The 14,713-nt window shown below is 28.8% G+C and overlaps 1 protein-coding gene across 7 annotated transcripts in view; it reads left to right on the forward strand.

Moving 5' to 3' along the window:
- The first annotated feature begins 4,814 nt into the window (after positions 1-4,814).
- Positions 4,815-14,713, forward strand: part of LOC108690806 (intraflagellar transport protein 46 homolog) — a 19,186-nt gene continuing 9,287 nt past the window's right edge. The window contains exons 1-3 of one of the 7 annotated variants that reach the window (XM_018198303.1): positions 11,489-11,507; positions 12,325-12,571; positions 12,663-12,776. In XM_018198303.1, coding sequence (XP_018053792.1) covers positions 12,570-12,571; positions 12,663-12,776 — 116 coding nt within the window. In that variant the 5' untranslated portion in view covers positions 11,489-11,507; positions 12,325-12,569. The other 6 variants (XM_018198304.1, XM_018198301.1, XM_018198299.1 and 3 more) reach the window with 6 other exon arrangements.

Here is a 14,713-nt window from a genome sequence, read left to right on the forward strand (position 1 = left end):
CATGGCTAATAGGATTTCCATGGCTCTTGAAGAAAATCAGTCATTCTTCTGGTATTTGACAACAGAATTAACGAATTACTTCTACACTTGCGGCGACTCAATTGATCCATCGTGCGACATCGTTCCCAAGATGCAAAATATTTCGCGTTCGGTTATCTCTAACACTAGGGTATCACAGCATAAAGGTTTTTATAAGAGAAACACAGATCAATTAAAGGGATCTCAAAGACGTCTGTATCACCGACTAATTCATAATTTTTGTATAACAATTACATTTTCCTTCTTTTATAGATTTGAAAATCCATTTTCAGGATTAAAATATACGCATTAATACATCTGTGAAGTGCAATTTTTTTTTGCCGAAAATGACAAAAAATTTTTCTTAAGATTTCAATTTCGAAATTTTTTGTCATTCTCGGCATAAACTCCAGATCTATTAATGCGTATATTTTAATCCTGAAAATGGATTGTCAAACCTGTAAAAGAGGGAAAATGTAATTGTTATTACATGGAAATGATTTTTCAGTCTTGATACACTTCACTAAACTACCGCAGTAATATCACAAGTTAAATTGACTAGTAATTTAATAATTCAATGCTCATAAGCATAAACATAAATTGTTAAATCGGTAGTAAATTTAACTTGTGATATATATTGACACATGGTATTATACATATGGTATTATACATATAAGTTACATTATAAATACAAAATTATGACATTGATATTATATTATTTTTAGTTAGTGATCGACTAAATGTGCTTCTTGATTTTCTGAAGTGTTTAAATTTTCTCCAATGATACTAATTATAACTTCAATATTTTGTCGTGCGATATCGCAAATTGCCTAATTTACACTTGATACATGTACTAACTAATAACTTTCTATTAAATTATTTTAATTTCAGCGATCTATTCAAAGAATGATGTACTAAATTGGTACAATACGCATTAAAATAATTAATTAAGTACACATATATCGTATATGTTTATATGTATTACTGAAATTATGATCATTCAATAGGAAGTTACTAGTTAGTACCCGTATTAAGTGCACAATGTAAACTAGGCCAATGCATGAGATAACGCAATGATTTTACAGACTCAGTCTGAATCTGTTTCATCCTCTTATTTCTTTTTGTGCTTTAGAATCTAGAATCTCGCATTACAACGCCAACTCTAGCCACATTAATCATTCTCAAAAGACACAGGCAAATCATTCTGTTTCTAAGATACCCCGAAAATGGTTGATAAGGCGCACTAGGAGCGGTCACGTCTATGGAAAATATCCGATTTAAAGAAAAAAGATCTCTATCGAAGCTAATCAATGAAGATATTTATTCATAACAGCTCATTTAATTCCAGATGAAAATATCTTCTATATCTGAAAAGGATTACTTCTTGCGAGCATTCTCTCAATTTTTAATAATTTAATAACTATTTTTTATTATAACTGTTTTTCTTATTATTATAGTTTATATTGTCTTTTTATTATATAAACAACAATTCTCTTGAGATTTTCGTTTTTATATTTTTATAAAATGTTTATATGTTGTATACATTGTATTACCGAATACAGTCTCTGTAAATGGGATTACACAATATGTTTGTAATCGACTTACAATCTGCGTTAATAAAAAAATGCTTTATGACAGCTTGCAAATTCTTATTGGTTCAACGTTTTTAATAGTGATTAATCCATTTGTAGAATATGTTATCGGGAGATAACGAGATGCATGAGCTATAACGTCAGCAATTTATTACACTTGTCTGTTATAAAACAAAAGCCATCTTTATCTCCGCGGACAGTGTCTTTCATTTTTGGATTATGTGAATTGCGTACGTATAATATTCCAATAAACACATGATGATATGTTAAAAACATTCATTAAATGTAAAGTAGATATAAAAATGGTATGAAAATAAAAGTGATATAGCAGATGAAATGTTTTAATTTTTACCATTTTTACGCAATCGTGTAATACATGATAATCTATTTTTATTATGTTTGCATAATACAAAATAGATTTTATACGTTGAAAACCAATATACAAAAAAAAAGATTTAATTTTAAGAGTGTATCTATGTTTATATAATCGAAAAAACTATTTATTGAAAACATATATTATTTATTTATAAAAGAAATTTCATTTGTAAACGTTTACAAAATACTAATGTGCAAATAGTGTAATCTACGTCTTTAAAATGTCAATATAAATGGTTATACAACTACTCATAATATACGTCTATGATACATATTTTGACTATAGTACTTAATGATTTTATATATTGCCTAATAAATACATGTTGGTATATTATGTTTGGTATAGTATGTTGGTATATTATATTGGTATATGTTTATAAAATATAAATGTAAAATTGATATAAGTATATGGCATATACGTTAAAAAATAATTCATGAAACATCAGAATTTTATTTACGTTATATGTATAAAAAATATAATATTCTAATCAATAGAAACATTTGTTAATACGTTTATAATTTGAAAAATATTTATTTAAATACATATTAAGAATTATATAAATAAAGTTTGAATCAAAGGTCCTTTGAGATGAATTCATCGATAAATTAATGCCTTTGTAATGAGCCACTGGATCTTGGTGTGAAATAGTTCCTTTATTCAATTTCTCTTCAGACAAATTTATACGTTTCGATTCTTGTTCGTATCCTTATCAATATCAGGATTTACATTAGCGAAATCATTGTGTTTTCATATACAATAATAAAATGAGTTAAAAGTTACAATTAATCGCACGCATATAATACTAAGAAACGCAAAACCTTACCTTAATAATTAATATAAATACGAGTACATAGATATTTTGAACTTACATGAGTTTCGTTAATAAGAAAGAGCCTGACATGTTAATCAACCGAACATTACACCTCAGCTAATAAATAATATGTATTGGTATAATAACTAAAAGCATAGATAAAGAAAAACATTAAAGAGAGGAAGCGTTATTTATTGATTATTAAATTAATAATTATAAGCGTCTATCGTAATTATAACTGTCTAACAGTTCAGTGTTCGTTTGTCAATTTAGATTATTTTTTTGTTTGCGAATGAAAATCATTTCGGAAGTATTAAGAATTATTAACGTATTTAAATGATATATCATACCAGGATTTAATATCTAAATACGATATGATATACTATCTAAATGATGACATATTGTGTCTAAATACGTTAATAAAAGGCGGAGCGCATATTTCCAATAAGAACAAAAAAGTATGATACACGTAGGTTTATTAGGAATTAATATATAGTATGAACGTGATATATTAAACTTATAATTTGATTATAAATACACAATAAGTAACACATCTATCAATTTAAGAAATGGTATAGCACATAAAGCAGAAGATTCATAATCCAGAGATCCCAGGGTCGAATCTATATAATCCTAGTAAGTTCCAATAAAAAACAGTTTATTATATGTTTAAATAAGATATTTAGTTAAATGTACGAGAGAGTTAGATGTAATAGATTTAACGTATATCAGTTCTATACGTATAATTTTAATTGCGATAATGCCACGTTTATCAAATATAATTTTAATAGTTTGAAGAATAATGTTAAAAAACCGAATACATTTAATATTAGGTGTAGTAAAAAGAAATCAAACATTATTTTTCCATTCAATTTTATGGATTTCAAAAATAATGGATTTCTTTTTACTACACCTAATATATGACAACGTCTAGTCGGACATCACAACTACAATTATATGAAATTGGTATATGTTTAATCTATTTAGATTTACTTCCCTAATAAATACCTGATTGAAACGTATAATATACATCTTGTATTTATTGAGATTAAAAACTAAGCTCGAGTAAAGTTATTTATGATAAAGAACACGTGATAGAAAAATTTTATCGAATCTTATAATTTTTTTATATTATAATTATTCTAAACAAAATATATAGAAATATATAAAAAGAAAATATATTGGATTGTCTGGAAAGTTCGTGCCGCAAAAGATTTAAATTTAATAAATGTATACTAAAATTGAAATCTTCTGCGTTTCAATTTTCCTTCAAAATCGGCACGAACTTTCCGAACAACCCAATATAAAAAAAAATACAATACAGATCAAAAATATATAAATTTTTTTTTAAGAACAATAATATCGCTGTAAAATAGAAATAAGAAATATACATAAAATGAAAAATGCATGAACTCATGCTACAATTTAATTAAAACGAATATATTATTGCAAAATAATTAAGCAACAAATTATTGCTGCTGCAGAATAAAGTGCGTTTATGAAACATGATCTGATTCATTTTAAATTTGTTTTAACTCTGTTTTATTTTAATTGTACATATATATGTTGAATTTTAATTTTCAATTAAAAAATCTTTCATTTCTAATGCATATAGATTATGTCTATTTGATGTTCACGCTGTTCATGCTCTTTATTCACAGCGCTCTTCTAAAATCAATTTTATCCTTGTTATTTATCAAATGTTAAACAAGGATAAATAAATGTTCACAAGAGTTGTGAAATAAAACGCAGCCCGCAGCGTATGCTTATATTCTTTCAGCAGTTTTTAGCAGCCAATTCCAATCAATAAAACTATGGCAACGTTAACAAAACAAACTACTGTCATCGTCTAATGTGAAGATAACCGGTGGTAGCTAGTAGTGTCAAACAGAGTATTCTTTTCCTTCCTGTTCACTTTTATCAGTCTTTATAAATCTACGTTAAATAAATCATAATAAAAGCTGTCGAATAATTCGCTCTCGGGGTCTACCCGATATTCGTCGTCATACAGACCCTGAGAGTGATCGTCGAAGGACGTATCAATGGACATTCCTCGGCGCCGATCATGGATATCAAGGACAGTAGTGACGAAGAGGATGAGAAAACACATGACATTACATCATTTGGTAAATTCGACGAGGCAATCGTGGTGCGTAACGCGGAGGAAATCAAGAGTCCGGTAAATCGCGGATCCTTAAGTCCCAGGAGGAACAAGAAAAAAACGAACAGCACCAACACATTAGCGTTTAACTCGCCATGTGGCAGCAGGCACGAATTCAGAAGGTAATCGCTTCATGCAAATCTCGACTTATTTATTACAGCTAATTTACAATAAAACAGATCTAGTGACATCAGAATTTCGTAAAATTTTCCTACTATACTGATTCTACGATGAGTCCGAAGTCTAAAGATATACTTATTTGAAAAGTCAACGTGATATGTTCTTTTTTTTCTATTTCTATCATTCTTTAAAATTTGATAACTATAAAATCATATAATGAAATTATTTCTAATATCATGTGATTTTTTAAATTATGTAATTTAAAAAATCGTTCTGACTTGGAACAATCCGTTATGTGATTTACATGTTATAATTACACGATTTCATCATATAATGTTGTGACATGATTTTTTTCAATAAAATATTTACACAAATTTGCATAGCTGCATAAATATATGTATAAAGAAAATTATCCATTCACATTTTATGTGCGACTTTATAAGAGAAACATGATTGGATAATTTTCTTTATGCATGCGTTTATGCGGCTATGCAAGTGTGTGTGGATATATTCTTAAGCAGGCATGACATAAGAAATTGAATCAATCAGAGTTTTTTATTTTATGGAAAGGAAGAAAATAGAGGATTTCGATTGGTACATTTTCTTATGCATTACCTGTATGCATTATGCAAGAATTAGTAGCCTCGCTTTAGGACACCACACACAAAATGATATAAGCATAACATAAGATGAGCATCTTATGGCGACATTTCAAACGAGAATGGATTAAAATGAATTAAAATTTTTTTAATGCGTATTTTAAATCCATGAAAATGGATTGAAATGGATTGGATTCGAGCTGACACTAATTTAATATTCGAAAAAAAGAACATTCATATTTAAGAGTTACAAATTTTATTTCTGAGACATTTATAATAATTATATCTGAAATTAAATACTTCAAAATGGTATTAAAAAACGCACTTTAGTAAGATTCGAACCGGGACTTCTGAATCTTCTACGTTACCCACTACACCACTTCTTCAATTGGTAAATGTTATTCATTTTCTACTTCAATTACCAACCTAAACCTAGCTAAACTAGTAATGAAATTATATAGATATAATAAAAAACATCATCATTTAACAGATATAATATAAACAATTTACATTACTATGAGAAAACATTGGATAAGTGTTGGACAGAGAGAAACCTGAGAGGGGCTTTAGCAACCTTTTTCGGGTGACAGGTAAAAGTCATATGCTAGCGACATCAACATCAATTTTATAAATTGATGTGAACTACATATCATATTTTCGCCACTATCGATAAAATCGTAGTGTTGATAAATGGATTTGCTGCTACATTTACAAACTATGAATAAAGATAATATTATTTTACAATAAAATGTTTCTTTTAATCAAAAAAGGTTTTTTTTATAGATTTTTGGATGCTGAAAACGATGTCGCAAGTTAAATTTCATTAGCACGTCAGGTTTTCGAAATAACTGAGATTTAATGTGCAAAAGTGGCTTTTATGTTATATTTATTTAAAATATTCTTATAAAAAAAGATTAATGTTATCTCGAAATTGTAATGAGAAGTTATGAATGTATTATTCATCCTCTACAAAATGTATTCTTTTTATCTCAATATCTTACTTTTTAATCACGTTATGAAGAATTTAAGTACAGAATTTTTCTAAGATATTATATATAAATTTTAACAATGAAATCATTATACTTATAATTTCTAGTTTGTGACAATCGATACACACAATATAATTTATCGTTATAGATTCCGCTAAATATATACATATGTGCGCGCGCGCGCACGTGTGTGTGTGTGTGTGTGTGTGTGTGTGTGTGTGTGTGTGTGTGTGTGTGTGTGTGTACACACGTATATACGTATAGTACATACACATATACGCGCGTGTGCGTATACATTTTCTAAGAAAAAAGGTTATATGGTATATGTTTCTTAATAGCACAATTTTGTATCTCAGAAAAATCTTACTTAAATTCTTCGTTGCACGATTACAAAATATATATACAAAATAAGATATTGAAATTAAAAAAAATGCATTTTATAGGACATGAACAATACATTCATCATAATAACAAATTTTAATATATATATTTTAATAATTCAAGATAACATTAATTTTTTCTTTATAAAAGAATGTTAAATGTCATTAAAAAAGTCATTTTTTAAACATTAAAATTATGTTGGAAACCTAACGCTGAAATTTTTTAGCTTATCGTTTTTAACATTCAAAAATTTAATCCGATGCGAAGTAATGTTCTACTCTATAAACAAGTACATTACTCATATAGAAACGAGATATTAAATTCTAAAAATTGTCAAAGCGGATAAAATCGACAATAAGACTTTAAAATATTTTTCGGAGTTTTTTATGAAATATCTTGAAGATGTTTTTCAAAAAAACTCTTAAAAATATCTTAAAGTTGTTTTATGCGCTGATTTTAGACATTCTACTCATTGGTTAACTAAAAAAAAATTGCAATTTGGTAAAGGACTTTTCGATTCAGTTTAGTTTGTTTTACCTGCCCATGAAAGATTATATGATCATCACTGAACACCCTATATTTACGTTTATATAATTTTTCTGTTGTTACAGCATAGAGTATAAGTATTAATTAATATTGATATTCATCTAGATAACATGCATGATTTGCATTGCAAGATTTGTTTGCGATAAGTTGTTTGAAGTGGCATATTATGTAACATACTAAAAGTCCTGACCGTTAGTTCACTTGGAAAACTTTGCAACTTCAAAAAACTGATCAAAAATACGATTCTTCAAAAATATCTCTGATAGTATTGATTTTATCGGAATAAAAGTCATTATGAAAAAAAAGCTAGAAAAATTATAAACAATTTCATTTTGTTTTTCAATATCGATCAATATTTTCTGTAATAGAATATTTTTAAAAATATCGTATTTTTGAGAAAGAAACAATTTTTCATATTTTTTTCGTAAATATCTCGGATATGGCTACTCCTACGTAAAAAGTACTTATTGTCAAATCGAAACATTTTTACCCCTCAATTTACTTTAATTATTTAAAATATAAGTTTATTAATAGTATGTAATAGAATTGAAAAAAATAATATTCATATTTTTCTCAAAGTTTACATGTACGTTATATACGATGTTAGATGCGTATCAAAATATTTTTGGAAAAACAGCTTTGAGGAAAATTGCTTTTTTTCAATATTTTCTTAAAAAAATCTATTTGTCCTTACTTTTTTATAAATATTTCAGTTTCTAAAGGATTTATGTAAAAAATATAAAGTATTATGTGTACAACTTTGCTTCCGCCGTTTTTCTATAGATAGCTTTAGCGATAAGTGGTGGTCGAAATAAATAGATCATAGACGTCATACAATAAACTTGGGCATCTGTCAACATAACTCCATAGAAACATTAGTCGATTTGTGTCTGCATCATAAAGTTATTCTCGATTGAAAATGTCAGTTTATGAGCTAAATTCTCGTCATTTGCGGGAGGTTTTAATTTTTTGCTTCAATATGAAGAAATCTGCGGATGAGGCTCATCGAATGCTCTCAAATACTTATGGTGAGGCCGCTATTAGTGAAAGAACGTGTCGTGAGTGGTTTCAACGCTTCAAGAACGGTGATTTTGACGTCCAAGATCATGCTCTGTATTTAGTGGGACCAGCTCGGCGTAGTGTATTATGAACTGTTAAAACCGACTGAAACAATCACAGGCGATCGGTATCGAACGCAATTGATGCGTTTGAGCCGAGCATTGAAAGACAAACGGCCGCAATACAACGAGAGACACGATAAAGTGATTTTGCAGCATGACAATGCTCGACCCCATGTTGCGAAAATGGTCAAGACATACTTGGAAACGTTGAAATGGGAAGTCCTACCCCACCCGCCGTATTCTCCAGACGTTGCTCCCTCTGACTATCACTTGTTTTGATCAATGGCACACGGCCTGGCTGACCAGCACTTCCGGTCTTATGAAGAAGTAAGAAATTGGATCGATTCGTGGATAGCCTCAAAAGATGACCAGTTTTTTCGACGCGGGATTCGTACGCTACCCGAAAGATGGGAGAAAGTAGTGGCCAGCGATGGACAATACTTTGAATCATAAATGTATAACCAGTTTTTTACAATAAAGCTTCGAATTTCGGAAAAAAACGGCGGAAGCAAAGTTGTACACCTAATATATCAAATTAAAACTTATAAATTTCCTACAAAATGCTTTTTTTCTTCTCTGTCTATCAATTTTTGTGCAAGATACAATTGTTTGAAGAAAAGATTTTCTGTGATGATCTTTTTACTGAAAGTCATAATCTACACTTGAAAATGGTGTATTTGTAAAAATGTACAATAACGACACTTTCTGACTTCTTAATAGATAATATTCCCTTGAATTTTTAATATGTTCGGTTTCTTTCAAAGAACTGCTGATTATGCTCTTTTGTGCCGCTGATATATTATATACTTTCACTGTAGCGTATTTTAACATAAAATATAAAATATTGTAGAGTTCAATTTAAATATCTATAAAAATATTATGTTTAAAGCGTGTTAGATTATCGATATTAAGTAAACGGAAGGCAAGGTTATGTATATCGTTCGTGAATGTTTGTAGAGAGTAATTTTTCTAAGAAAAAAAAAAAGAGCATTGACATTTCGTATATATAGCATATATTTACAAAAAAGGAGATTTCCACCTTTAATAAAATAATAATATTAAAATAAAGGGTTATATTCTATTTTGGACAATATTTCTAAGAATAATTTCAATTGCAAATTTCTTATAACTGTGACGTGAATAATAGAACTATTTGAAAAATGGGTTTGTATTCAGCATCCAATAAAACTATTATGGAAAATGACTAGTCTTGTTCTGGTATTCGAAGAAAAGTCATTTTTTATCAAACAATATTATTGTTTATTTATCTCATTATTCTGCATAAAAATATTAATTAGATACAATTACCAAATAGGGAATAATTTACAATATTATAAACATGCAAATCAACGTCTTGGAGTTCTCAAAATCAGTCTTACCACGAAACGGAGATAGAAATTGACGGCAAAAAAGAATTTAGTTTATAATATGACAACACATTTCGAAATGTCAACGCTCTTTTTTTTTTAAATTACGCTCTACAAACATCCACCAACGATATACATAATCTTGACTTCCGTTTATTTAATATCGATAATCTAATACGCTTTAAACATAATAATATTTTAATGAACATTTAAATTAAACTACAATATTTTATATTTTATGTCAAAATGTGCTACAGAAATAATATGTTATTAAATGTTGATTTTTTGATCATTTAATATACGATTTAATGTACGATTATACATGAAAGGTGACTCCAGTATGGTTGGAGTATATTCCATACACTGAATTATCCAAATTCCATACACTGAATTTCATATTTGTATAATATTTGGTCGGGGAGAAATTTAGAAATTAGAAATTATAATTTAGAAATTATAAACATTCGAAAAATGCCACTGCATTACTTGAAGGATGTAATGCAATTTTTACATGACAATCGCGAGATCAGAGATCTTATATCAAAATACATTTAAATAAAATTTATTCGCGTTCTTTTAACGATTCCTACATCAACTTATTCGAATGAAAGATCATTTTCTTATTTAAGAAAATTATCTTCGATCGATAATGAAACAAAAACGTAAATTATATTGCGATATTATACATTTATCGAAAAATAATCGATAAGTTAAATGTGGGAGAAGATCATTAATAATTTTATTAAAAAAAAATAAAATTAGAGGGGCTACTTTTGCCATTTATTCTCACACCCTCCTCTTCTCTTCTTCAATCTATCTTCGAGAATTCCATACACTGAAAAATTTCACTTCGCTGCCCCTACATTTATATTGAATATATTATAACTTGATTGTATTATAAAAAATCATACAATTTTGTTTTAAAAAGCTGATTTTGAAATCTTCAAAAAAATCTTCATTTCAAAATATACACTGTATTAAGTTTCCTTCGACATCATACATCTTTTATATATAAGAATTTCATATTACGTATAACATTACTTCTTCAAACATGCAAACATTTTTTAAAACCCTTAATCTTTATATAATAATGAAAAAAAAGTTAATTTTACTATTATTAGTGGCTCGTCAAGCTGTACAACTTTTGTCTAAGGCATTATTTTTTACAATCCAAAATAAAAGAGTTTTAGGAGGTAAATTAAAATAAGACATTTTACATTTTATATAATATATATTTTATATTCATATAAATATAAAAATATAAATATAATACATAATATATAAAAAAAATGTATATATATATATATATATATATGTGAGTTAAGTGGAACGCACCTATAGATATATTTTGGTTTTCATTTATTTTTAGAGTAGCTGTGAAGTTCGCAGTCAACGTTCAGTTGCGATCGCGCATGCATGTATTTCTGTATGAAGAATAATATATTTGCGAGATCCATAATTGTTCGTTACATTCTAATAATTATAAACGATTCTTTTGATTTCATTTCATATATGTAGTGTATTTATTTTGTTTTTGCGAAAGTTATTTTGTGAGAAAATTATATAGTTATAATAGAAAGAAAAATTAAAGATATTAAATAATATAAAATCAATTTGACGTAAACAAATTTTTTAATAAGTGCGTGTAAAGATTGTGAAAATGGACGATTACCTCATGGAAAACACTTATATAACTTTCCATCAAAAATAGATGCCAGACTTGATTTATGGAGATATAATAGTAAATTTATGTACAATATAAATATATAGGGTGTCCAGGAAGTTTTTGAGCATATGAAGCGCTTGTGTGCAGTTAGAGTAGACTAAACTGTGTCCAAAAATTCATGATAAGGAACTAACTCTCCATGCAACATGGCCTAGCAAATATAATCACTAGATGAGTTTTTTTGCGAAACTTTGCGAAAATTTTTTAAGAAAAGTAGATCGAGATCCCAGATTTCCTTCTCGTAATATTTAACGACGAATCGCTATTTACACAAGAGTAAGAAGGAGTATTAAATTTTTACAACATGCATTTATGAAGTGAGGAAAATCCGAGAATTACGCGATTGAGGAACTTTCAAACACGTTGGGAGATTAATATCTGGGTGAGAATTATGGGAACTGAAATATTAGGTCCCATTATTCTCCCAGATATTTAAACATCGTCTAATTTTTAAAAAATAATTTGCCAGATTTTTTTAAAAGATATTCCACTAGAGAGGAACAAAATAATTTTTCAGCAAAACGACGCTGAGCCACATAACGCCAGAATTGTGACGGCTTATTTGAAACAGTTTCCGAGATGGTGGATGAGACGATACAGGCCAATACATTGCCTCGCAAGATCTCCAGATCTCAATCCTCTGGATTTTTTTTCTGGGGCTACTGCAAGGAGTTAATTTATAAAACGCTTCCTGAAGACGCAGAAGATCTAGAAACAAGATGCGATATGCCGTATGAGCTATCGAAGAGAATGTTATGAAAAATGTACAAAGAAATTTGTTGAGACGCATACAAGTCTGCATTATGATGATGGTCATTTTGAACATCTTTTATAAAATTTTTTCTTCTTTTTCAGGGCATTTAAGCAATCCGCTCTTTTTAGAACGTTCAAAACAGTCTGTTCTTTTCACGATCGAAAGCAATTCGCCCTTTTTAAGACGACTATACGTTTTTATCTGGAATATTTCTCGTAAGGCAAAGTGAAAAGAGAAAAGAATGAGAGAAAAGAATGAGAGAAAAGAATGAGAGAAATGTGCGAGAAATATTAACTCTGCAAAAAACGAGTAACATGCAACATTATTTCATCATTGATCCTTCATCGTTTGCAATTGGAATTGTTTTGAATTTTCGTGCTTCAATTAATCACACGTTCGCGTTGAACAGTGATACTACCAGTTCATGAAGAATCTTTCCTGGTTGTAGTAATCTAATTTATCAACCCGTAAAATTAATGCATTAAGTCGATAAATCAGATTACACTATAATCATGTGAATTTGCGTGCATTTGCTGTTCAACCATAATCAATAAAATCAGTGCGCGTCTACTTAGCCCTGTTTACCACGTCGAGTAACGCGTGTTGTGTAATAGTAATGTGTGATTTTCGATCGCCTAACAATTAATCGACAGTGATTGATAGTGATTAATTAATAGATTTATTAGTAAAGTCAGTCGACTGCTTGCCATTATTGCTCATCGAGTAACGCGTGTTGTATAATAATAACGTGTGTTTTTACACGCGATTTTCGATCGCCAAACAATTAATCGACAGTGATCGATAGTGATTAATAGATTTATTAGTAAAGTCAGTCGACTGCTTGCTATCGTCGGATAAAAGCTTATGTACATATTTTCTTCATAAATGTATGTTGTGTGATAAAAATATGTGTTTCTTCACACGATTTTCGGCCGCTATTAAATAATTAATTGGCAGTGATTGATAGTGATTAATTCAATTTCATTAATAAATTTCTCATTTCCTTAAACGAATAATGGATCGAATAAACAGTTAGTGTTGTGCATGATTATTTAAATTTATTAGAAACACTTGTTTGAAAGTCCACTGTTTGGAATTCTATCGAAAAATTCATTGGAATTCCGACCTTTCTCATGGAAATTTGGAATTATTAAATCATCTTGACATGATAAGTAAAAGAGTGAGTGACTAATTGAATGAGTGAGCGAGTGAGAAAGTGAATGAGTGAGTGAGTGAGTGAGTGAGAGAAAGAGAGAGAGAGAGAGAGAGAGAGAGAGAGAAAGAGAGAGAGAGAATCTTTCTATGAGAATCTTGTATTTCTATTTTAGATCATATTTCTTTTTCAAAAATGTACTAATGTATACGCGTACTATTGTGTGAAACCATCATTGATCGTAGCAATCGTCTCGCGTAAGCGTCTGACAATGAGTTGCATTGTCCTTGCCTGCCTCTTGTATTTGACCCGTGATTCGCTAATTATTTCTCTTAATAATTTAAAAACTAAGCATCGGACAAAATTTTCGAAGAGGAAAAATCGTCTCAGAATCAACTCGAGAATACGATATTTTAAGGATAAAAGTTTGTTTTGAATCATCCTGTATAGGATATGTAATGTATATACTAATATTTCGAATAAAATTTTCCTCGGAGAGGAACGTTTTAGAATGTAGCCTTAGAATATGGATGTTATCGCAAAACTTGATAAAAATATACTCATTCGATATGTTTCCATTCGAAATGAGAGACTGATAGTAGAAAAATGGAACAGTCTACTTTATGAAACGATTCGGTTAGAAAAATGAGTTTTTTTACCTGAATAATTATTAGAGCGTAATGCAAACGTCATCCGCATTATCATATTATCCAATGCTAAATACAAGGATAAAATGATATATGGGAACACTCGGGTAATGTTTCCAAATGTACCTCAACTCTAATATTTAAAATAATTCGCTTCATGTGAAGCGATATTACCACGTTTTCAGATTCTTTTATTTTGAGAGAAAACGAGTCGAATAAATATATTTTTATCAAGTTTGGTGATGCCAGTATTCTAAATAATTATCACAATTAAATAAGTAAATACAAATTTCTTATTAATTAAAATTTTGTTGCGATTTTACCTTATCTAACTCTGATTATATATATATAT

The sequence above is a fragment of the Atta colombica genome, unplaced genomic scaffold, assembly GCF_001594045.1.
Source record: "Atta colombica isolate Treedump-2 unplaced genomic scaffold, Acol1.0 scaffold36, whole genome shotgun sequence".
Lineage (NCBI taxonomy): Eukaryota > Metazoa > Arthropoda > Insecta > Hymenoptera > Formicidae > Atta > Atta colombica.